Source organism: Diabrotica undecimpunctata, chromosome 7 (assembly GCF_040954645.1).
Source record: "Diabrotica undecimpunctata isolate CICGRU chromosome 7, icDiaUnde3, whole genome shotgun sequence".
Lineage (NCBI taxonomy): Eukaryota > Metazoa > Arthropoda > Insecta > Coleoptera > Chrysomelidae > Diabrotica > Diabrotica undecimpunctata.
In genome coordinates, this window is record NC_092809.1 from 129,534,316 (window position 1) to 129,558,493 (window position 24,178).

Consider the following 24,178-nt stretch of genomic DNA (forward strand, 5'->3'; position numbering starts at 1 on the left):
CCATCTCTTAACCAGGCAGTAAATGAAGAGAGCGATGACGATAGAGACGAAGATTTTAATGACATCTGCATTATACGTGGGGAATTCGGCAGAAATAATGAAGTATGGTTAAGATGTGTCATATGTGGTCAATGTTCACATAAAGAATGTGCAATGTTGCCAAAGAAACATTCTGATTGTAATGTGGTGGTCACCATTAACCGACTGATACGGGCAATATCGGCCAAGGCATGGTTTTTTCCATTTATTTGTATTTTAAAAAATATCATTTTTGTAACTTATATAATAATTATGACTGAAAGAGCATATTTTACTCTTTCATCTTACCCCCTTTGCATTTCTAAAAATAATTTTGGTTCCATGTTGTTACAGAAAAACCTTAAGCGGCGGCCATTCTCCAACTTTACCCTACGCCTTAGTGTCTCCCTTCGGGACGTCCATGTTCTTTTGTGCATATCGTTGTGTGGGAATAATCCCCAATTATAAAATTATTTGTCGACCACAGCTGTATTAATCTTGTTCCATTACCATTTTTGTTCCCGATACCATGAATACCAATAATATATTCATTTTCCTTGTTGACCATTCCTGCTTTAGCATTCCAGTCCCCTATAAAAACTTTATATCAGTTTGTAAATTCCTTGGATTTTTGTTCATTATCATTGGTGCTACAGTCCTCTAGCATAGCCTCGACCATCCCAAGTATATTTTGCCAGTCAGCAGCCCCATCCATTGCCAACCGTTGCCAGTTTGCTGCACCTATTTTTCTAGCACTGGATTTTTGTTAACACTGTGAATATCTGGGATAGGAATATTAAAAAAAACAACAACAATAATTCTTATTTTTTAATGTAAGAAATATTTTACCAACTAATTCTTTTTACAGATATTAGTTTTTGGATCGGATGCATCTTACTTTTCGTACAATTACTTGAACAATACAAATGGAAACGTATAATTTTGTCTTTGTTCACTTGTAAAAACTGTCATGACTTTTGACGATTTTAAACTTTTTCCAATAATAGTTCTCTAAGACTAAGTAACTATACAAATACATTCGGTTTACAAATTTGCTGGTGTACTTGGTTTATTAAGATAATATTGCTGACAGAAGGCAAATTTCACTAATATTTTAAGCGGGCACAGTGTAGATCCAAAACCATTTTAAAATGGATGTTAAAGACCAATATACTCCATGAAAATCGGTACCAAATGTCTTTCAAATATCTATCTACTAATATGTTTTCATAATGTTAATAAAAGCAGATGAATATTGCAAAAATAGGTAATCGATAAATATTTTTTACCAATCGGACATAAATCTGTCTCCCTCTCCATCGATTGAGTTTATGGTTTTTTTTTACGTAACAAAACTAGCTTGTGCTAGGCAAATAATTTGATTACATCAAGATCGGAATGAATTTGGAGAACCAGCCTTTACCACTAAGATATTTCATTTTTCAGCACTGTACATGTTAGGCTAAATCATAAATGAAGTTGACCAACCTGGTATTATTTTTTTTTCTAACTTTTATTTTGGTATATTAACAGGTTGCTACTGGTATTGATGATGTGAACGTTGTAATAGAATAAGTTTGCAATATGGTCACAATTTTATTGATTTAATTTTAATAAACCTTATTCATCATAGCTCTAAACCACCGTTTTTCTCATTCACTCAACATCGCGTATAGGCCCAGATAGAAGAGGTATGACAGTAAGTTTTCCAAGTATAAGGTCAGTAACGACCCTCGTTTGTTTTTGAAAGTTATTAGCTAGTATGAACATATAATCCGAGGATACGCTTAATAACTTTATTCCAAAGTTAAGCTGTAAAGAAGAATGTAACAGACGCAACTTCTGGAATGACGAAAACGTAATCACATGATATATAAATAGTTCTTAAACAGTACAAGAAATTGGAATAGGAGTCTATTTGAGGCTAACCACTCAGAAACCTGTGCAAATCGTGAAAAGTTAGCAGTAAAGGTTGTAAATACCTTTCAAAATATCTAAACATATTTTTGCATTCAGTGATAATAGATTGTTGTAAAAATAGAAATAAAGGTGAGTCTAAAGGACCAATTATTGGGTAGAATTATACCAGGCAGAAATATTCATAAAGCTTTGACGACTATCAAAGCACATGACAACTATGACGAAAAAGACATAAGATTAATATCAAACGTCTACTGCAATCAGTAATAAAAATTGGACGTGAAATATCGGAAGTAGAAATTGTGGGGGGAGTCAGAGAGGAAAATGCAATACTTAGGTCATGTGTTGAGAGGCGAAAGATACGAATTACTTGCAAGTTATACTGGAAGGAAAAGTACAGGGCAAAAGATCAGTAGGAAGACGCCAGAACTCGTGGCTGAAAGACCTGAGGAGATGGTTCGACCGCTCATTCGCAGAAATCTTTCGCGCAGCAGTTTCCAAAACTACAATTGCCATTTGGATCGCCAACCTTCGAAAGGAGATGGCGCCATGAGAAGAAGAGTCAGACAAGGATGTATATTGTTGACTCAATTATTTAACGCTTACACTGAAAAAATCGTATCGAACGTTATTGAATCAGAAACGGCAGGGACAAAGGACAATGGGCAAACGATATAATCGACTAATTGTTATATATACAGTGTTTTATGCTATGGAGTTGAATAGTTAACAATGGATCGAGAAACGATAAGAATGCTTAACTCTTTTGAGAATAGACCAAATTTGAAGATCTCATTGGTGGATCATGTTAATAGAATGGTATGGTTACAGTTTAAAACAACTCTTTAGAGGAGTTGATTCGAATGTTAGTGGCCATGGTGGTTGCCAACCTCCATGAATAAGATACCACTTCAAGAAAATTGGAACATTAAAAATTCTCAATGTTCTGAGTAATTACCTATTTTTGCAGTTATTGACCAGACTTCCAGTTAAAACCGTCAATGGTTACAATATTAAAAACTAGAATGCAGAATAAAGATGACTAACAAAGTCTTATTTCATTTGTAGACATTTTTGGTAGTTTTATTGTCACGCAATCTCACATTCGTCAAGGAAAATAAGTTTCCTTAAAAACTAAGTTGAAGAAATATACGTAGAATAGTTTTTATAGCTACTAAATCAAGAAATCCTACTGATAGTACGAAAAAAGTTATCAAATCATTAATTTTTTTTTGTCGTAATTTAGCAAAATTATTATCCTAATTTCTCTACTGCTGAAGCAGCCAACCTTTTCCTTTTCGATCAAACTATTCATTTTTGATGTAGTTTTGGAGCTATACTGTCGAATTGAATATTTTCCCAAAGAAATTGTAAACCGAAGATACCAATTTTATTTTATTTCTAAAACCATATTCTAAGATATACAAATGAAACACGAAATTCAACACATATAAAAAAATAACAAGATATCACTACTATGTTCAGCAAGAACGAATAAATAAACAATAAAAAATCTTAACACATGGTAAAATATAAGTGATAGGTTAGTCATCGCACGGTCGTTACACGGAAGAAAGTTTTAGAGGTAGATGTTAGAGGGTCAACCGTTACAATTATATGTATATACTTTTACAGTATTTGTTCGACTTTTAACGTAGGAACATAGATTTAATAATAAAGGTTGAATAAATAAGAACTAACTAAACATTTACATAATCTTTAAATTTAAAATTGTTTCCTCTTCAGTACATATCGACGGTTCACAATAATTTTATGAAGAACTTTGGCATTTTTGTAAACGAAAAATCTGAGGGAAGATTTTTTTCCAAGAAGACCTTACAAATTATTTCACTGCTGGCTAGAACTGCATAGAAGGTTATGCTACTTATTGCCTAAAGCTATACACTTCCCTTAATATAGAGAACATTGGTAGAAATGCATGGAAAGAAGAATACTGAGCATAAACCACATTTTTATTGACTCAAGTTTATTTATTCGCCTCTTTGAAGTATAATCTTGACAACTATCTGTCTACCTATCTGAACAGCTCCAAGCATCACCTCTGCTGTACCTCATTCTATCCAATTTTGGATATACGCTCGAATTGTTTCTTTCATGGGCTACTAACAGCACTGTTGTTCTTTCTTCTTGGTGTGCCTATCCGTGACGAATGAAAGTAGTCAGTACTTCTAGATTCTTCTTCATTCTTCTGAGGACCTCCTCATTTGTGACTTCACGGAAGAGTCCACTGAATCTTAAGGATTCTCCGATATAGCAACATCTCAAATGCTTATAATCTTATGCACATATCTTTGTTCAAGGTTCACGATTCAGCACCATAAAAAAGGAGAGAGAAGACGTAGCATCGCAGCTTTCTTACTTTTATATCAAGAAAGAGGTTGTAGCTCTAGAAGAAGGTCCTCATGCAGTTGAAGGTAGATCTAGCTTTTCCGATGCGTGCTCTTATCTCCTGGGTGTTGATCTACTCTTCATTTATTACGATGCCGAGGGATTTGTAGTGCGCCAGTCTTTCTATTGGAGTTTGATTGACGGAGAGTTAACCTCCTGTTATCTTTTTCTTGCTAATTATCATGAGCTTTGCCAGCATTTCTTATCTCTCTGTCCAGACGCTGATATACGGCTTAGTCTTTCCTCTTGGATTCTCTTCTTCTTTTCAACATCTGTAACATACTGTCGGTCATTTATGGTTTTTTCCTTTGTAATTTTCGGTCGCAGGTATTGGTTCAATATTTTCTAAGTGGTTTATATCTATTTCAACATCATTAATAACTACTTCTGATTTAGATATGTTGTTCTTCAGTTATTCCTGCATCTCTTGTTTGATGTCATTATCTCTTAGGTATTTTTGTTCTCCAGTAGTAGTTCTGTTCTGTCATCACTTGTTCTATTATCTGACCACCCAGCTCTACATCTTGTATCTTAGTTAATTTGCTGTTATAACCATACATTTTGTCTTTTTTGGGAAAATATATATTGGTTAAATTTTCTGGTAACAAGAAGAGATAGGATAAATAACATGGAGATTAAGAGGAGAATGGGCATGAACTCCGACATAATAGACTACATCGAACAGAAGAGGTTAACCTGGTACGGACATGTCAGAAGAGCAGACCAAAATCGGTGGATAAATAGAATAACAGAGTGGAGCCCGATAGGAAGAAGAAAGAGAGGCAGACCCCGAAGATCTTTCAGAGATGAGGTGGACGAAGCAATGAGTAGAAGAAACCTACAGGAAGGGGACTGGCTAAACAGGAAAAATTGGAGAAAACGGTTGAGTGAAGGAATACAGTGAAAACTGTGGAAATCCTTGTATATATATATATAAATTTTCTGGCGGTTATATTAAATTGATGTAGCATACGTTGTAAATCATCTTCACTTTGAAAGATTAGTATTGCATCGTCTGTATAGCACATTATTTTAAGTTGTTTTTCTCCCATTTGGTATCCTTTTTTAGTTCTTACTTTTTTTATTATTCTACCCATGATCAGGTTGAACAATAGAAGACTCAGTGCACTTTATTGTGTTGTTCTGGTAGATATTTTCGATCGTTTTGATTATTTCTAGAGGTATCTCTCTTTCGTGCAATAAGTAGATAACGTCCTTTAATTTGACCGTGTCAAATACCTTCTTATGACCTACGAAACATAAATATGTCAGTCTGTTGTATTCTAATGATTTTCTCTTGCACTTGCCTCATTATAAATATGTTAGTGTTCCATGTAACGTTCACTACAATATCAAAAAAGAAAATCATGGGGTTTTCTTTTTTGATATGTTAGTTATCGTTAATTTCCTCTCTCCAAGTGATCCTGTTGCTGCGTTAATTATACTATTTTTGAATTTTTTCCAGCTCGATGTTTTCGTTTTCTAATATTGCATTCTCAGCAATCTTCTCTGATTAATATTATTTTTCTGTATAAGTAGTCCGTGGATTCCGTATTTGGTCCTTCGACGCTGATTTTTGTTTGTTATTTCCGTTTTCTTTGCTGTGAAGTATTTCACGATTCTATTTTGCATAATACTAGTCTATGATCGCTACCTACATCTGCTGAGTTAAGGCATCTTTCGTCCATTATTTTTGATGGATGTATATATCTGTTAGTTATAACATAATCTATCATAGATCTTTGTCCACGGGTGTTATTGAATGTATATTTGTGTTGGTCTTTGTGATCTAAAAATGTGTTTTTATTCTCAGTTCTAAAAAGAATTTGCAACAAATAAATATAAAAGGCCGTACGTGTACTTGAAAAAACGTTGACCTGCTTCCAAAAGTAAAGATTATGTAAAATTTTTTCATCAGGTTAAATTTTTGATCAACCTTAAAATCCTATGTTTATGTTTAAAACATTTCATCGTAAACATCACAATCGTTGCTAAATGAAAAGGATACTGAATCTTTTCGGGTTATCAGATACCTAAATAATAAATTTAAAGCTTCAAAAGAAAACAATACAAAAACATTTGAATAAACTTAATAATGTGACTAATATCTAACGTAACAATTCTTTGTTGTAACGACTTTCTCCTAAAATTAGCTACCATACTTGCCATGAAGAGTGCGATGGTTGGTAATAAGTTATACTACATTACAGAATACATTAATTTGTATTCACTATCAATTAATACATTCTGATTGTCAATCAGAAAAAACATTTTACTCCTGTTAAACTTTCAGAGAAGAGAAATCAAAAATACTCGGCTCAATTTCGAAAGGAAAAGGTTAGATAATTGTTTCATAATAAGAGCAAGTCAATTTGGTTAAAATTTGGAAGTTTTACAACAGGTGATGTAAGTATCAAATGGTCTATTACTATTGTTTTAGCTTTAGTCACTACAAACTCTCTTTTCTATTTTGTATATTTTTACTGGAGTCTTCGCAGGCTTGTATTTTATATATTTTCGTTTCATGGTTACCATGGCCACACACCGTCCAGAAGAAATTTGAAGTGAACTGTAGTCTTTCCATGTAGACAAAGAGACCATACTAAGAAATGTGAATTATCTGTCTGAATTTGTCGTTGTATGAAGCTTTTCGTAACAGATCGAACTAACTGTAATGTAACACATGAAACACAAGTTTTGAGAAGAATTCTCACTCGAAAAATCTCGAAGTTCCCACTCGATTTTGATATTTGATCTAATGACCATGATCTCCGTCAGTCCTGACCCCCGGAGGGAGTGTAACGGTCATCGTGGTTTCATGTATTGTCCATGTCCAAAGATTTCTGTCTCTTGTCATTTCTTTTAACTCATGCATATGTCTTCTACATATACCTGTAATTTGGTCGATCCATCTTGTTGGGGATCTTCCTCGTGATCTTCAGCCTTCTATATTTCCTTGAATAATAAGTCTTTTCATGTTTTCTGTGTCTGTTCTCATAACATGTCCAAAGCATTTTAATTGTTGGAGATATATTTTGCCGGAGAGCAGTTTGACGATTTTTAGCTTATTTAAAATCGAATTCTTTGTGCGGTGGTCGTTCCACGGAATTCGTAATATTTTTCTCCAACAGAACAACTCAGCGGCGTGTATCTTTCTTCTTTCCGCTTATCGTAGGGTACCCGATACACATCCTTATGTCAGTATTGGGAATATCAAGCAGTTGATCAACCTTATTTTTAGAGTTATGACCATGACAACAACAAAACAAATCATGTTTTTTTTAAATAAATGTCATAATTATTCAATTGATTTCAACTCAAAATGTCATTTGAACTTAAATTCACAAATATTTCTACCAATGAAAACAAGAAGAGAACCAAAAGGCACAGAACAAGATGAAATAACCAAAGAAAGAAAATACCTTGAGTCAAGCTATAAAATGAGAATGTAAAGATGATATATAAGGAGACTAGATGACTAACTAAATATAAAAGACCATTTTAACTCGATAGAAGAACAATACAAACACATCTTATATCGGCCTATATCAAACAGATATTTGGAAAGAAAACCATATTGGTAAGATCAGGAAATCTAACTGAAATAGAGGATAAGAGACAAAAGTCATTATCAGCCTTAGCTCTACAGCCATTTGTGGGTTTTGACCTTTTCTATACTTTTCCACCATTCCGATCTGTCCCTTGTTTTGTTTTTTCAGTTGACAGTCTTAGGAGTTTTTAGATCTGGCTCTATTAAATTTGGGTCTATTTTTTTACCTTGTTGCTACTGGTGTCTGGCTTATTATTTTCTTTGGTATATTAATCTCCTGCATCAACACGGCACACTCAGCATAAACCCTTTTTGTGGTGCCATCTTCTTCACAGAATGTTTGCTACAATTTCGGCAAATCTTTCCCGATTTTGAGTGATCTTTAAAACTGTTTATGAATTTAAATCGGTGCAGTGTCTCATATTTTTACCATCCATTATTAATTTTAAAAATTCATAGTCCGTATCTATTTATATCCTCCAAATAACTCTTCTTTTGTATTTGAACGATTTTCAACATTTCAATATTTATATCGATTGTTCCCAAAACGATATCGTTGAAAATCCGTTGCTTCCATGATATTCTGAGCATCTCACGTATTATCCACATTTGAAAGGCATCTAACCGCCTCATAGTGTGGGTTTCTAAAGACCAATGTTCACTTCCATAGAGTCGGGTTTCATAGCAAGTTTTTCATCCCGAGGAATGTAATTCCTTCAATTCGGGATTCAAATATTAAATTGATCAACATCCTAGATACTTGAGCTTTTCTACTTGTATCTACAAAACTATTCAGTTTTGGTTTAACTTCATATTTTCTCACTGTTTATCATATTTAACATATTTGCTGCCGACCAAAAATAACGATTGCTTATCCAGCAGTAGAGTTATTTTATTGCGGAAAAAGCAGTGAACTAATTTCGCTGTCGAGTGTGATTGGCACCCAACTTAACTACTAGAATCAACTTGGATCTAGGGATCCCACCTTAAATGTTTACTTTTACCATGCGATCTGCGCGATGCTCCATTACGCATATTATGATTTTAAAATTTTGGCTTGTGATTTCAAGAAATAACAAATTGACAATTTATTTGAAAACTAGATTTAAGCTAGACATTTAATTAACCAATTATAATCTTTCATTTATGTAGTCTTATCGAAATTATGAATAAAATGATGACTAGCAAATCTCATAAATAAAAAACTTACAACTAATTCTTAATTTAAAAGGAAATTTTATCCTTCATATCATTCATAATATATTATCTTAATTTCCAAAATTCTTTCTTTCCTCTTTCAAAAAGCCTATTTCTTGTTTTATTTGACAAATATTGAGTACTTCTACTGGTTTTTTGTATGTTTCTTTAGATTTTATTCCCACTACTACATAAATAGCAAAATCTTTTACAATGAAACTTTTTTAAACTTCTTTTTTAATTTAAATATTATGTTTATATGGGATTAAGCCACAATTTATTGGTTGTAATGAAAATCACATTTTTTAACTAACCAAAGTTTGACGTTTTGAAATCGTTCTCAAAATATTTATAGAAATTTTGAACAAACTAAGAAAACGGCCAAGGATGGACCAAGGTTATTTTTATTGGTTAAAATTATGATGAGCATTGATCTCCTTTTTTAATCGGTAAAAGATACAGGTTAGGTTAGGAGAAACAAAAATGTCAAAGTCTTAAAATCATCTGCGCAATGGTGCATAGCGCATCTCGCATGGTAAAGGTGAAAATTTAAGGTGGGATCCCTAGATCCTTGTCTAGAATCATGCGCAGACAGGTGATAGACAGCGAATAAATAAACATGCTTCTTTTGTTATTTTAACGGTCCCCACAGAACACCACGTTATTACCATCTTAATAAAAATATCAAAAAAAGTTCAAATGATGAATCGATTGCAGATGTGAGTCCATTTATAATTTGGTTAATAGAAAGAAAAGACTTACAATCAGTTTAATAGTAACTTAAACGACCGGTTTCGAGTACCACAATTTTCTGCTCATCTTCAGATCCCCGATAAAGATACTTAATCGCTAAAAGAAAAATAATTACAGTTTTTATAAATAATTTATAAATTATGCTAAAATTAAGTGTATTTGTCCCAACCGTCGATCTGCGAAAAACTTTTATCCCAATAAACATTTCCTTGGCCTAATCAAGCGTAGGGTATGCTTACCACGGAGTACATCTCTTGTATTGTAATGTAATTCTACTTGCAATATACTCCCCAAAATTAAATACTCTTAATATTGGCATAACTTATAAGTTATAGTAACAAATGTAATTTTTAGTTTAGCAATTAAGTAATCTTGCCGGGGACCTGAAGATGAGCAGAAAATTTTTTTGCTCGAAACCGATCATCCAAGTTACTAATAAACTAAGTTGCTGATCTAGTAAAGTAACTTCTTCTTCTTCTTATAGTGCCGTGCACCTATAGTGCGTTGGCGAATTATCTTAAGGCCAGACGTCTGTCTTTTGCGGCATGCAAAAGATCGCCAGTGTTATTTATGCCTGTCCAGTTCTTACTGTTCCGTAGCCACGACATTTGTTTGCGACCTACTCCTCTCTTGCCTTCAATCTTTCCCTGGATGATTAGTTGAGGGATTGCGTATTTTTTTCCTCTCAGAATATGGCCGAGGTATCCTATTTTTCGTACCTTGATCAAATTGAGTAGTTCTCTCTCAGTATTTGCCTTTCTTAAGACTTCCTCGTTTCTCACCCTATCTGTCCATGGTATGCGGAACATTCTTCGCAACGTCCACATTTCGAAGGCCTCCAACTTATTAATGGAAGGTACTCTTAACGTTCATGTTTCCATGCCGTATAACAATATGGACCATACATAGCATTTAACCATCCTGTAGCGGAGATTGAAGGAAAGATTGCGGTTACATAGTAGCGGTTTAAATTGGATAAAAGCTTGTCTTGCTTGTTCGGTGCGGCATTTTATTTTACAAGTAACACAGATTTATAATTTCTTTACTATTTCAATGCACAATTTTTACAATAGAGTAAGCAATTACTGAGTAGCCATTATAATTTATAGATAAAATTATGAGCATTTATAGATACCCCTAAAGGCAGTATATACAACTTAAGGTGTTAAGTTGACGTAAATCTAGCCATTTCAAAATTAGTTAAAACAATTCTAGCATTGAACTTCAGTTTTTGTACTTTCATTGATAGTGAATTTAATATATTGGCGGCAAAACATTGTTTAAATCAACGAAATTGATATAACTTACAAATAAAACCAGTTTAAAAATCTGCGCATTTCATCAATATGTTTGTTTTAAAATATAAATTAAAAACATACGTTATGCTCAAAAGAAGAAAAGAAGAGGCAATGATATTTCTCTACACCGAAACACGTAGATAGTGACTTAAATCAAAAATTTTTATATTCAAGTTAGTTCAAATTTAAAGGATATTACAAATATATTTTTTTCAAATTAATTATAATCTTAGATAATGAAAGGGAGGGGACGTGTAATCGTATGGAATCGACTGAAACCTAAACCGGCACCAGAAAGGTTGCTAGGTTGTAAAATTACATACGTATATAACAAAAATTACCAGTAATAGTCGATATTGGAAGCATGAAATAAGGTGGCAGTACTATTTGCCGTAAATCATAAAATTAAGTTAGGTTAAGTTGATTTGATTTAAATAATCTACGTGTTCCCGCCGAAAGAGCTGGCAATACCATTAAACTCGTTCCCGTAACGCACAATACGCCCTTTATTGAAATGTTTAAACAATGTTCATGCCAGACGCACACATTTTTAAAACTGTTTGTTTGAAATATGTATGATAGGTCCCAAAAATTCATCAGTGAGTATACATATTGTGTCCTAGTTTTGCCGCCTCTGATTAAAAATGAACATTTCATGAAAATCTAGATACTAATGCACTTCTATGAAGACAGATACTTTTGCTGTAATCATCAATATTTTGTTAAAAGCTAGTGAAGTAAAGATATTATAGTGATAATTTCAAATATTAGGAAGGAAAGCTACTTGTCAACAGGCCAGTTCCTAGATATTACTGAAGGTATAGTATTTAGTTGTAAATAATAGGATATTCAGACTGCTTTGAGCTACATAAAATACGTAAATGGTAAAGGCTTTTATTAATTTTTAAAGTAAGTATATCGGACTAAACAATTATTTTGTTTTGTGGGGTCCGTCCGTTTCTCAGTTCATTTCTAAGAAATATTATACTGCTTCATATAGCATATCTACATCCATAAACTTTTTTAAACGTTAATATCCTCGACCCTTTAGAGTTATATTCTTGTCAAGCTACTTTTTATTTTTGTTCTACATGTCTATTTGTCAGTTAATTTTGTACTACCATATATCTTAAAGTTCCATAATGCTTTACAACTTTACAACGGACTTATATTTTCTTTATCCATATTTTCGTAAAATGCAACTTAAGCTGCCTTATGTTATTCAATATACATATACATATCATTTACAATTATCTTTGTGTAAAGTCAAGGTGTTTTTATTTTTGTGATTCAGATACCCCTAATTGCGGCCCTGTGCGTTTGAGAACTCGAGAACTCTGTCCTTCGACAAAATATTCGAGAATTTTCGGAGTTGCCAGCTGTTTCGAGATAGTTCCAGTAATTAGTAATTGTGTTATTTTTAATTAAGTAGGTTTTGATTTAAATAAACTTAGTTACCACGTCGTGCTTCACCACAAATAAATCACGTCGTGCTTCACTTAATCTCTAAACCCATAGAATAACGTAACAATTACATATTGTTATTTTTCTCAGCCGGAAAGAACATGTTTTGCGAATGTCGTGGTGTTGTGGTAAAAGGAGTAGTGTACAGGGTTGGCCTCTACCCTTCAGTTTTATGGACGTGGTTTTCTATGTAAATTTCGATGTTGTGTTGTTTTAACTAGCGATTTTCATAATTGGTTTAAGTCATGTCTATTGTTGAAATCTACTAGTACTTCTAATGCTATGGCTTCTCTTGTTTTCGTTTTGTAATGTGGCATCACTGCGATCTGTTTTCAAGGCCTGAGCCCTATTTTATGTCCAGGGATATATTGATGTGTGAATAAGGTGACGAAACTTAATTATTCCTCAACTTTAGCCTGTGTTCGTCTGGTCTAAATACTTTTGGTTGGAAATTTCGCGGATATACTGTAAATTCCTGAATTTTCCAATGAAAATGTGTCCTTTGCATTTATTACCGTTAATGATATTGTTTGTAGTGTTGTTTAAAGAGTGATTGTGTTTTAGTAAGACTCTTCCAATTCGATCTGTAATTATCCTGATATAGAGTAATTAGGCTTTTGATTTAACTTCAATAGGACCATTTTATTGTCGTTTCCTCTATAGCATTGTACTTGTACCTGTTTTGAGTGATGTATGCTTTAATTTTACCAATTATTCTTGTTTGCTGGAGTCATCACTTCGCATTTGCAGTGCTTAATAAGATAAGAGAGCATTTACAAACAGCAGAGGCCAATGCTACAGTCCACTCAACCCCCGCACCACATTATCTTAATTTTTACGTAAGCTCAAACATATCGTATAGATCAGGACCACTATTTTGTAGAAAGTTTTCTACTAAAAGGAAAATTACTTCCGAAGGGATGACATACTCTGAAATAAAGAAAATGTTTTCTTCCATCCGTAAAACTAACATAGCACCAGCACTACATGCTATAAAAACCATTGGCTAAATACAAAGTAGAGGATACTCAGATTTGAAATATCTGACAATCTGTAATCATCCTGAATATTTACGACTAAATACGCAAAATAAATCACTACATATTTTTAACTCTAGGAATTAGCAAGAAATTTTAATTCTTAAAACAAACTTTACAAATGTTAAGAGCCATTTTCTCACTACGGACTGGTTGAGACTGAAGTATGTACCCTGGTTTCCTAAATCATAGTCTTGCTTGAGGGTGGATGAGGCAATAACTGATGCAATTTAAAAAATATTAGCATCGTAAAAAGCAGACTGCTAAATATCCGATATTATGCGTTTTATACATCCAGTTTTGATGGTATTTTGATAAATTTAAGCTTTAATAAAATTTATTTGACCGACCTAAAAATATTTTTAAGAATGAAACTTTTGTTCAAAGCAAGTAGACAATATTTGGAAGATAGTAATTTTGTCTCTGGTCATTGCGGGATGAATCCAATAACTCCCGTACCGGTCTCAAGCCCAGATAAAGGAGGAGGGTTGATAGGTTACCAAGGAGTCGTTGATTGTTAGCGAATTATCATGCCGTGATCGATGACAACACTGATTGGGTTCAAACGGTACGAAATTGAGAATATATGAAGGTTCTCGTAGCTGGCGCTTACTGTAGCATCCAACGTATCGTCAAAATAAATAGATTTTGGAAAAATCAATGAAGCTTACTGTTAATATCTACAAATTATGAAATTTTCAATAATTTATAAAAATATTAAACGAAAACATGAGGAATTAAGCCAAAAACAAACATGCAGTATGTTTGGGAGTTACCTATGTAAAAATGAAAACTTTTTTGTTGTAGCAGAATGTAAGATGCCATAGGAAGATTACAAATAAATAGAAGAAGAATAAATTGTCACATAGAAAATTAAATTGACAATTGTTTCATATATTTCACTAAAATCTAATTTAATAATACTTTTTAAGTATTTTTTTCTTATGTAAAGTTATGTAAACATAACTAAGTATTTTTATTGTATAAGAAATTACTTAACAAATTTATTCTTGTAAGGAGAAAAAACGATTTTGTCTGTTAATCAAGTTCCGTCCAGAATTTCAACATTATAAATCAATTTTAAAAGTCTTTTCTTCTAAATAAATTTTGATTAACAATAACAATAACAACAACAAATATTAAATTAGAAAGTATTATTAAATTAGATTTTAGTGAAATATGTGAAACAATTGTCAATTTAATTTTCTATGTGACAATTTATTTGTAATCTTCCTATAACCTTTTGAATTCTGTTATAACAACTTAAAAATGTTTTTACATCCATAAAATAAGTTTTTAAAACAAAAATCAACAGAGTATACAACAAATTATTTTGTATGTCTATTACAAACTATCCCTCGATAGCCATTATGGATATATAAGCAAATACTAAGGCCAATGGCTAAGAACACTAAAGTGTTATGTGTGGTCTCTATTACTATATGGCTGTGAGACCTGGACATTAAAACAGTATGACGTCAACAAATTAAATTCATTTGAAATGTGGATGTACCGCCGAATGCTAAGAATAAGCTGGACCAGCAGAACTACGAATTAAGAAGTACTGAGAGCAATGAACACACGCCCTCATCGGGTCAATACTATCAAAATTAGAAAGACGTCATATCTAGAACACATAATGCGCCATAGGGAATTTGAGCAGCTCCAGGTAATATTAGAAGGGGCATAGGACGAAAGAAAAAATCTTGGCTACGAAACATCAGATATTGGACCCATACAAAAGATAATGAATTAATTCATCAAGCCCAGAACAGAAAGAAGTTTGCCATATTGATCGCCAACCTCAACAGAGGGAGACTTAGAGGGAGGTCACTTAGAAGGAGAAGGACTAAGGCCAATAAGGATATAATAGAAGTAAAATCAGCACATGATTAACCGAGACCTTTTAAAATAAAGCAGAATTGACAACTTGGAGATTGAAAGCATAACATTGTACTACTTCTTGTCCAAAAATTGGCATCGCCAGATTGAATATAATTTCCTAATAACTAATTTAAAAGCTTAAATTTATCGAATTAAATGTTTTATTGTATCAAGATTGTAATCTCGAAGATATTAAAAACACAATTAAAGATTAAATATCACAGCATCTTTTCTTATTTTTTAATTATACATCCAAAATCAGTCTCTTCTTCTTCTAAATAGGAATACATTTTAAATCTCTATCAGAAATGGTCAAACCAATGTTTATTCGATATCAGCGGTTATCAAAGAGTGCAAAATTGCATGAATGTAATTTTACTTTTAACATTTTAATATCTTTTCCAAGATATTTTGAATCAGTAGAATAATTATCTGGTATTTTCTACCTTTTCAAATAATGATATCGAATTAACACCAGTAAAAACCAGCCTACAATACTTTGCTTCGCACACGATCTAGATAGTATATAAAGACACTTAAACTGTGAAAATGATACACTCATTTAACATCCATGTCTTGTTTTTTCATATCTTCGAGATGCTTTTTTTTGTTTTTTGGCAAGAATGATCTATTAAAAACTAGGCGCGTTTTGTGAATATATACATATAGCTGGGACTGTATTTATCTTTAAAACATTTTTTACTTCACCAGACCCTACCGCTCACACAATGTTATATGCTCTATATATCTATAAGCAGAAAAAACTTTCGGAAAGCTGTAGAACACAGATCATCAGAAGGTATAATTGCCAAAGGAGTAGTCATCAACAACTTAAGATATGCTGATGACATAATTTTACTAAAATTTTTTAAAAAAATTACATTTATTACAATTATCAGCAACCAAGTAATCTTTTGTCAGTTTGTCACTGCAGAATAGGAGAAAAGACCAGATTTAATCCATCTTTGGTGTTCTTGAACTCGGGTTTTGATGGACAGACCGATTGTTAACCTGGCCTTGAGTATTTGAATTACTATGCGCGAATCCTTCTACCGATTGTTGCGTTTTGACTCTGAGTACGTAGAGTACTTGACCTATCGTGAGCAATAGTCTTCCTCTCCTCTTGAAGAAGATACCTACAAGGGCAGGGAAACGTTGAGATGGACCCTCAAACGAGTCCGCCAAAAAGAACACGATCAAAATCCTGGAAAACCTGGAAAGACTGTCACAAGAACGATCAATGAAGAAATTCTTATGATGAACCCAGTAGGTAGAATATATCGCTGAAGACAGTGTTTTCTCTGGATCGACGGAATCGAAGATTTTGATGGACAGACCGATTGTTAACCTGACCTTTAGTATTTGAATTACTATGCGTGAATCCTTCTACCGATTGTTACGTTTTGACTCTGAGTACGTAGAGTACTTGAGCTATCGTGAGCAATAGTCTTCCTCTTCTCTTGAAGAAGATACCTACAAGGGTAGGGAAACGTTGAGATGGACCCTCAAACGAGTCCGCCAAAAAGAACACGATCAAAATCCTGGAAAGACTGCCACAAGAACGATCAATGAAGAAATTCTTATGATGAACCCAGGAGGTAGAATATATCGCCGAAGACAGTGTTTTCTCTGGATCGACGGAATCGAAGATTTTGATGGACAGACCGATTGTTAACCTGACCTTTAGTATTTGAATTACTATGCGTGAATCCTTCAACCGATTGTTACGTTTTGACTCTGAGTACGTAGAGTACTTGAGCTATCGTGAGCAATAGTCTTCCTCTTCTCTTGAAGAAGATACCTACAAGGGTAGGGAAACGTTGAGATGGACCCTCAAACGAGTCCGCCAAAAAGAACACGATCAAAATCCTGGAAAGACTGTCACAAGAACGATCAATGAAGAAATTCTAATGATGAACCCAGGAGGTAGAATATATCGCCGAAGACAGTGTTTTCTCTGGATCGACGGAATCGAAGATTTTGATGGATAGACCGATTGTTAACCTGGCCTTGAATATTTGAATTACTACGCGCGAATCCTTCTACTGATTGTTGCGTTTTGACTCTGAGTACCTAGAGTACTTGAGCTATCGTGAGCAATAGTCTTTCTCTCCTCTTGAAGAAGATACCTACAAGGGTAGGGAAACGTTGAGATGGACCCTCAAATGAGTCCGCCAAAAAGAACACGATCAAAATCCTGGAAAGACTGTCACAAGAACAATCAATGAAGAAATTCTTATGATGAACCCAGTAGGTAGAATATATCGCCGAAGACAGTGTTTTCTCTGGATCGACGGAATCGAAGATGTTAAGATGGGCAACTGTAGCTGAGCATGAAGCTGCTTGGAGGCAGATAGTTGTACAATTCCGAACCCACCGTGGGCTGTAGTGTCGTGACTTAATAGTAGTAGAATGGGACAGGTACTTATTCCATGTATATTTCTTTAAATGAAAGTAGTTTATATGAAGACGAAGATGGCCTATCCCTGTTTAATATCCTCACTGCGTTTAACGAACTTTCAGGCTGCTCTTAAAGTTTATCGAGTACCTGTTTCTACTAATTGTAGTTTTTGTTTAACAGACATATTTTTATAGTGCAGTCTACAGAAGTTGGTTATATCAGGTAAGGAATTAAATGCCATCCAAAAAGTTTTATTCTTGCATTAAAGCAGAACGTTATTTTGAACATGTCATATGTTAATTGACTCTAAAAGGTATATTAACAATATTCTGTTCTCTCAGTGAAGCCAGATTTTCATCTTGTTCTTTATTGACAGATATTGTCTGTTGTTTCTAATCAACTTCCTGATACATTATTAATTTCTTTAATGTGCTGGTGGTCTCGTTCTTGATCTTCAGACATCTAGTTTTTCACTTACTACAAGTTTACCTGCTGTGTTGCATGCAAATTTCATACAATATTGAAAGTTAGTTATGAATTAAATATGATAAAGTATGTTTAATCAAAGATTCCGAGCTATAGCAGTGTGGAATATTTCATTTCTAAAATTGAGTATTTGCAAAATTGCTATAATATTGATATTATAGCGAGTTTAACCCAGTTGATTTAAAATTACAATAATTCTCTTTCTGGGATAATATAAAACGTTTAAACGTTAAAAATGTCAAAGACACATATAAGCATTTTTTTATTTGAGGCCTAGTTTTTATTAAAAGATTCTTCACATCAAAATATGAAAGTATTCCAACGAAACATTTATGCATTATCTAACGTTAGCAAAAACACTAAGACAAAATAAGAAACAAAAGGCACTATCAGTCATCAAGTAGTTATTTTAAAAGGAAAATATAACAGGAGAATTTTGAAAACGCATTCTACCGTTTCTTAGTATGTTGCTTCACAAACAATGATTGCTATTACAGCTAAAATTTTGCTATTTATAAATATTTTTATAAACAAAAAAGTTTTTAAAATTTTTCTTTCACGGTTACGCAGTTTTCAAATTTTACCTTGCAAATTTTAGGTAAAATCATTCTATTAGCTATCGTAAACAGTTCATTTATGGACTGTACGCTCAGCAATAGTAGGAAAGATGCCAGTACATTTTTTAACATTTATCGGCTGTAATAGCAATCACCTAGTTTGTAAAACTATTTCAGTCCAATATCTACAGACTTGAGAAAACTGGGTCTATGAAAAAAATCAAAATAGAGCAAGTCCAAACTTCTTTCCTTATATACTGAAAGTTAAGAAACTATTATTATTGCCAAATTTAAGTAATGGCTTATCTGTTTAAATTAATTTCTATATATACCTAATACAACGATTTACTGGTGGTAAAGGCACGGGCGTAGCATGGTTTTTATGGTTTTACGAAATATTTGCAAAGAGCTTGTTATAAAGTTAAAGACGAAGCAAAAACAAGTTCTGTTGTCACAATATGAGTACATAGGTGGTAATTTAATTTCTAATATATATTTCTTATTAAAATAGCGAAGTATGTGATACTTACGTTCCACTTAATCTCACACCTTATAAGAAGCAAGGAGACAGTATTCTGTAGCTTAATTCTTTATATTTTTTGTGAATTGTAACCGAGTAAATTGGCTAGCTGGTCTGTCAAGGTTTTGGTGAAATCTATTTTGTTAGTTGATAATTAAGTAGAATAGGATTAGTTCGGTGCATATTCTTTTTCTTCTCCTTTCTTGCTATAAGATCAATTTTACTTCTTCATTGGCGGATTAATACCTCTATGGAAGGTGAGCACTCTATCTTTTACGCAGTCGGCCGATACTTTATCTTTTATTTGGTGATTTATCTCTTGATGTTTTGACCACCCTGGTCTCCTCCATTCTACTTATATCATTATTACATTCCTCTTCTGTTTAGTATCCACTCGTTTATACGTTAAGTTGTCTTCAGTCCTCTTTCAGTTTATTCCTGTTTCTAATGTTGTTAATTAATGCTGTTGGTTGTTTCGTCATGGCTGGTCTACAATATTTTAGTTGTTTCTAATTCTAACGCCATTAATGGTCTCCCTGTATACACCTTCTTTAGATAGCCAATCCATGTATCCTTTTATGTGTTTTGGGTCTACTTAGTCTCAGTTCTTTGATCTTTTATAAAACGCCATATTTCCTTTTGTACATCATAAAATAATTCTCCATTTTTTTTTCAAAAACGTACCCAGTGTTCTTTTTTTATTCTTCTTACCAAAGAATATGTTTAGTTTCTCATTGTCTCGTAATTGTCGTATGTTTGTTGTCTTAGTTAATGCATATTCTACTTAAAAAATGTGACCTACATATATTAAAAAAATTTGTAAATTTAAATACTCTTACTTATTTATCTCCACAGCGACATCTATTTAATTGTATGGCCAATTCTCTTGGTTCCTTGTTTTCTGTGCTTCCCCTACTGTATTTTATATTCTTCGGCCCAAATATACGGTTTGCTTGTCCATGTTGCACAACTCAGCTTCATTCACTTGCACTCATTCATTCAAAAAGGACGATTTTAAATTAACAAGGATGTAAGAAGACACTAACCTTTAGATATTTAAATTGATATTATATTCAGCTATTTGATGGAAACGTCTATTTTCTAGCCATCTTGACTAATAAACTAGGCAATAGGAAAAGTTATTTTTTTTTGCTTTATGGTATGAATGAGTCTTCATATTTGGGATAATTTATTTGTCGAGTTATAGACTATCTTTAAAATTTTTTTTTTAAATCTTGTGGATCTTTCATAGTACCATCTGTTCTGTAATATATACTGCGATATAATCTAAGATAGACTTCTTAACTAGCAAATAGCTTATAACAGTTTGCTAAATGGCAATGCCTTACGTTGTAGTGAGAATATAAAAATTCATATTAGACGTAAGAACTAGATTGAAAAATAAGATCAACTGTACGTGAGCTTTCTGGTATTCCTGATAATCTATAAAAACTATACTTGATACACTCAAAGAGAAGTTAGACCTTGTTTATGCTTCTAAAACGCCTAAAGAAAATAAAATTTATGTTTTTTGGTTTAATCTAGTGTTAATTTCGATAGAAAATTGATTCGAAAAGGACATTTAGGACAAGAATATTATTAATCGCTAATTTATTTAATTATTCGGACTTCGCTCTATTACAAAATAGATACTACTACCTAGTTTCACTGACGGTTAAAACATATAAGCCCGCATGTAAAACCTGCTTATTTTAACCTATTGCACATTCACCTGTTGTCTTTTTTAATAAGTCAACTTCCAATTTTGGACCGTGTACTTTTTAAGCAACCCACTGATTGTTATTTAATGTTTTGGATACAAAATAGATTGTTCTTCCAACAAATAAGTGACACCCCTATCAGTTTCCTACTTTTTCCAGTCACCACTGATATTTTCTTCCGTTGAATAATACCATTATGAACAAAAGTATGGCTCTAGTACATTGGCGATACTAGCAAAATTCAATTAGCATTTGAATTTGGCGCCCTTTGGTTAGTAAACTGCTGCCAACCAAAAATAATGACAGCGCAGCAGTTCATAGTTAACGAAAATGATTGGTTTTTGATAGATACAGTTCGTAATTTTTTTACAAACTGTAACTTCATTAACTGCCAAATTATAATTAAATATTTTCGGAAACTGAATCAGTACTGATATTTTGTGATCTATGACGTCCTTCCAACAATTCGTTTTGTATAAAACATCGCAGTGGCTCATGAGGGCATTGCTGAATGACCGGAAATATCAATTCGACACCATGGTTAAGAATCCAATATATGCCGTAACTATCTGTAGCGTATTTTTATTAATTCATTGTCAATTTTACACTTGTGGCCATCCACACCATACAATTTGAATACACAATACCGTTAGACTTTTTTGTGCTATAGTTCGTAACGATTCCTTATATAACCCTTTACGATATATTTTACAAATGACAATTTTTAATATATTTATTAAAAATCTGGCTTTGTTTATCAAAATTACGTCTGGCATGAATTTTGGGACATCCCAAATACTAATCGTGAACATCTATACATATCTTTAATGTCGATTCCACATCCTAGTTACATGGCATTCCTTCCACACATTCCGCTATTTGAGACATTTCTTTGTTTTGTTCTTGTCTGGTGTTGTTCCTGGTTACATTAAATATTTGAGATATCACTACCAAACGATTTACCATTCTTTTAAGTAAACAGTTAAGTAAAAACAGAAAAGTAAAAAGTTGGCAAACGTTCTTTCCCGAATCACTCAAAAACGGTTTGGTCCAAATCTGGAATTGCATCTGGAATTGAATCTGACACTAACCGCAGATATCTATAAAGTCCTAATTTTTTTCATAGACCCGAAGAACTGAAGGTAAATGCAAACTAGTATTCTTCATTTTTATTTTATTATATATCACACTCCTACTGATTAGACATGAGTATATTATTATACAGGGGAGACTAGATTATTTTAGTCCTTATTTGTTTTTTATATAATCATAAATTTTTATTGTGAATAACTAGTTTGTCGTTGGTGTTAACAATAATTATTATAAATACACTTTTAACACTAGACTAGATGAAGTTGAATTTGTGCTTCGAAATCAATAACCTGTAAAAGAAATATTACTAAATGATAGAACTTTCTAAAGATCAAATGAGAAAGGTTATAAAATTAGCAAAAGCGTTTTTCAAAAGCGAAGTATGGTATTTTTTCATTTTATTATTCGATAGTATAGCTCTTCAAGAGTATCCCACTCGGAGCGCAAAATTGAGGAAGTTATAGGAATTTTAAACATAAAAGCAACAACCCGCCAAAAACGGTAAAAATCAAAATCTTTTTGGTTTTTTGTCAACAGATGATCCAGTTATAAGTTACGATAAACACAAAGTAACTTTTTTGCATCTTGGAAAATTAGCCGTCATTGGCTCAATTTTTAATGTTTTTGTAACAAAATTTCAGAAAATATTCATAAAATGGTGCACTATAGTGTACTAATGTTATAAATAAATTTATATTAAACAATTTTTTAATATTTTATATATTAAAAAATATTTTTAAATTATTAAAGATCCACCCTACCCCTTATCACCCCCCTCCGCATCAAAGGGCCTTATACCCCGTATCAAAGGACCGACAAACATGGAAGGCAATAATAAACGCGGTAAAGACTCACGAAGAGTTGTAGCGCCATTGATGATGATGAACCCTACCCCTTAATACATGTAATAATTATAAATAGACATTATTTCGTTTAAGAATTAGTTTTGTAACAACACAATTTATGTAAAAACTACTTGTAGTTAAAGATTATATTGCAAAATTTAACAAAATCTTGCCATATACAAGAACTGTTGTTCTTGTAGAAAAATATTGAATAGTTACTAATAGTTATCTAAGCAGGTATTTACAGACTTTTGTTTAGAAGCAAATTCCTCGAGCATCATACTTTTTAAGCCCTTAAAAGATTAGTACCGCAATTCGAATGATTAAGTGTTATGTCACCTCACGAATTGGGCGCTACACATTTTTTTACAAAATACTTTTTTTTAAACAACACCAAAAACGTGCCTGGTTGGGATTTGAGCTCACGTCACATATCATCCTAAGTCCTATCCTATATGGTCGCCAAGTGTGTATTCAGAGGAGCAAAGTAGAAGTACAGGGTGAACAATCATAAGCGTTTGAAAGACATGTCGAACTGCAGTAGGGAGATGCGCTTGCGTGCCTCCTTTTCAACATAGTTTTGGAAAAGACGGTTAGAGACGCCAGAATAGACAACAGAGGAAATGTTCTCACAAAATTATGGCCTATGCAGATGATCCAGACCTAATTGCTCGCACAACACACAAGATAGAAGAAATGTAAACCACTTTCTCAAATGTCCCAAAAGTTATGGGCCTACAAATAAATAAAGAAAAAACAAAAATAGCATCATGTATGTAGGTATCTATCCATCTTATGTTTCTCACCTCTATGAACGACCCCGCCCATAGTCTACCAGAATTGAGCAACGGTGCCTTCGAGTCACACAGTGTATCAGAGCTTTAAGTTTACATCTTAGTAATTTGGTTCACTATCTACGGTTTAAAATTCACCTACTTATGTGCGTAGGAGTAATTGATGCTAATTTCTCATGTTTTCACACAACTTTCTAAGAAGTCTTCAGTGGAACCGACGAGACTTAACATT

At 33.0% G+C, this 24,178-nt stretch overlaps 1 protein-coding gene across 1 annotated transcript in view; it reads right to left on the reverse strand.

Moving 5' to 3' along the window:
• Nucleotides 1–839: 839 nt before the first annotated feature.
• bsk (mitogen-activated protein kinase dJNK) overlaps nt 840–24,178 on the reverse strand; it is a 96,948-nt gene continuing 73,609 nt past the window's right edge. Inside the window, exon 9 of the mRNA XM_072538193.1 lies at nt 840–22,597. Within this exon, the coding sequence (XP_072394294.1) occupies nt 22,590–22,597 (8 nt within the window). The 3' untranslated portion in view covers nt 840–22,589. The remainder of the gene's footprint in view (nt 22,598–24,178) is intronic.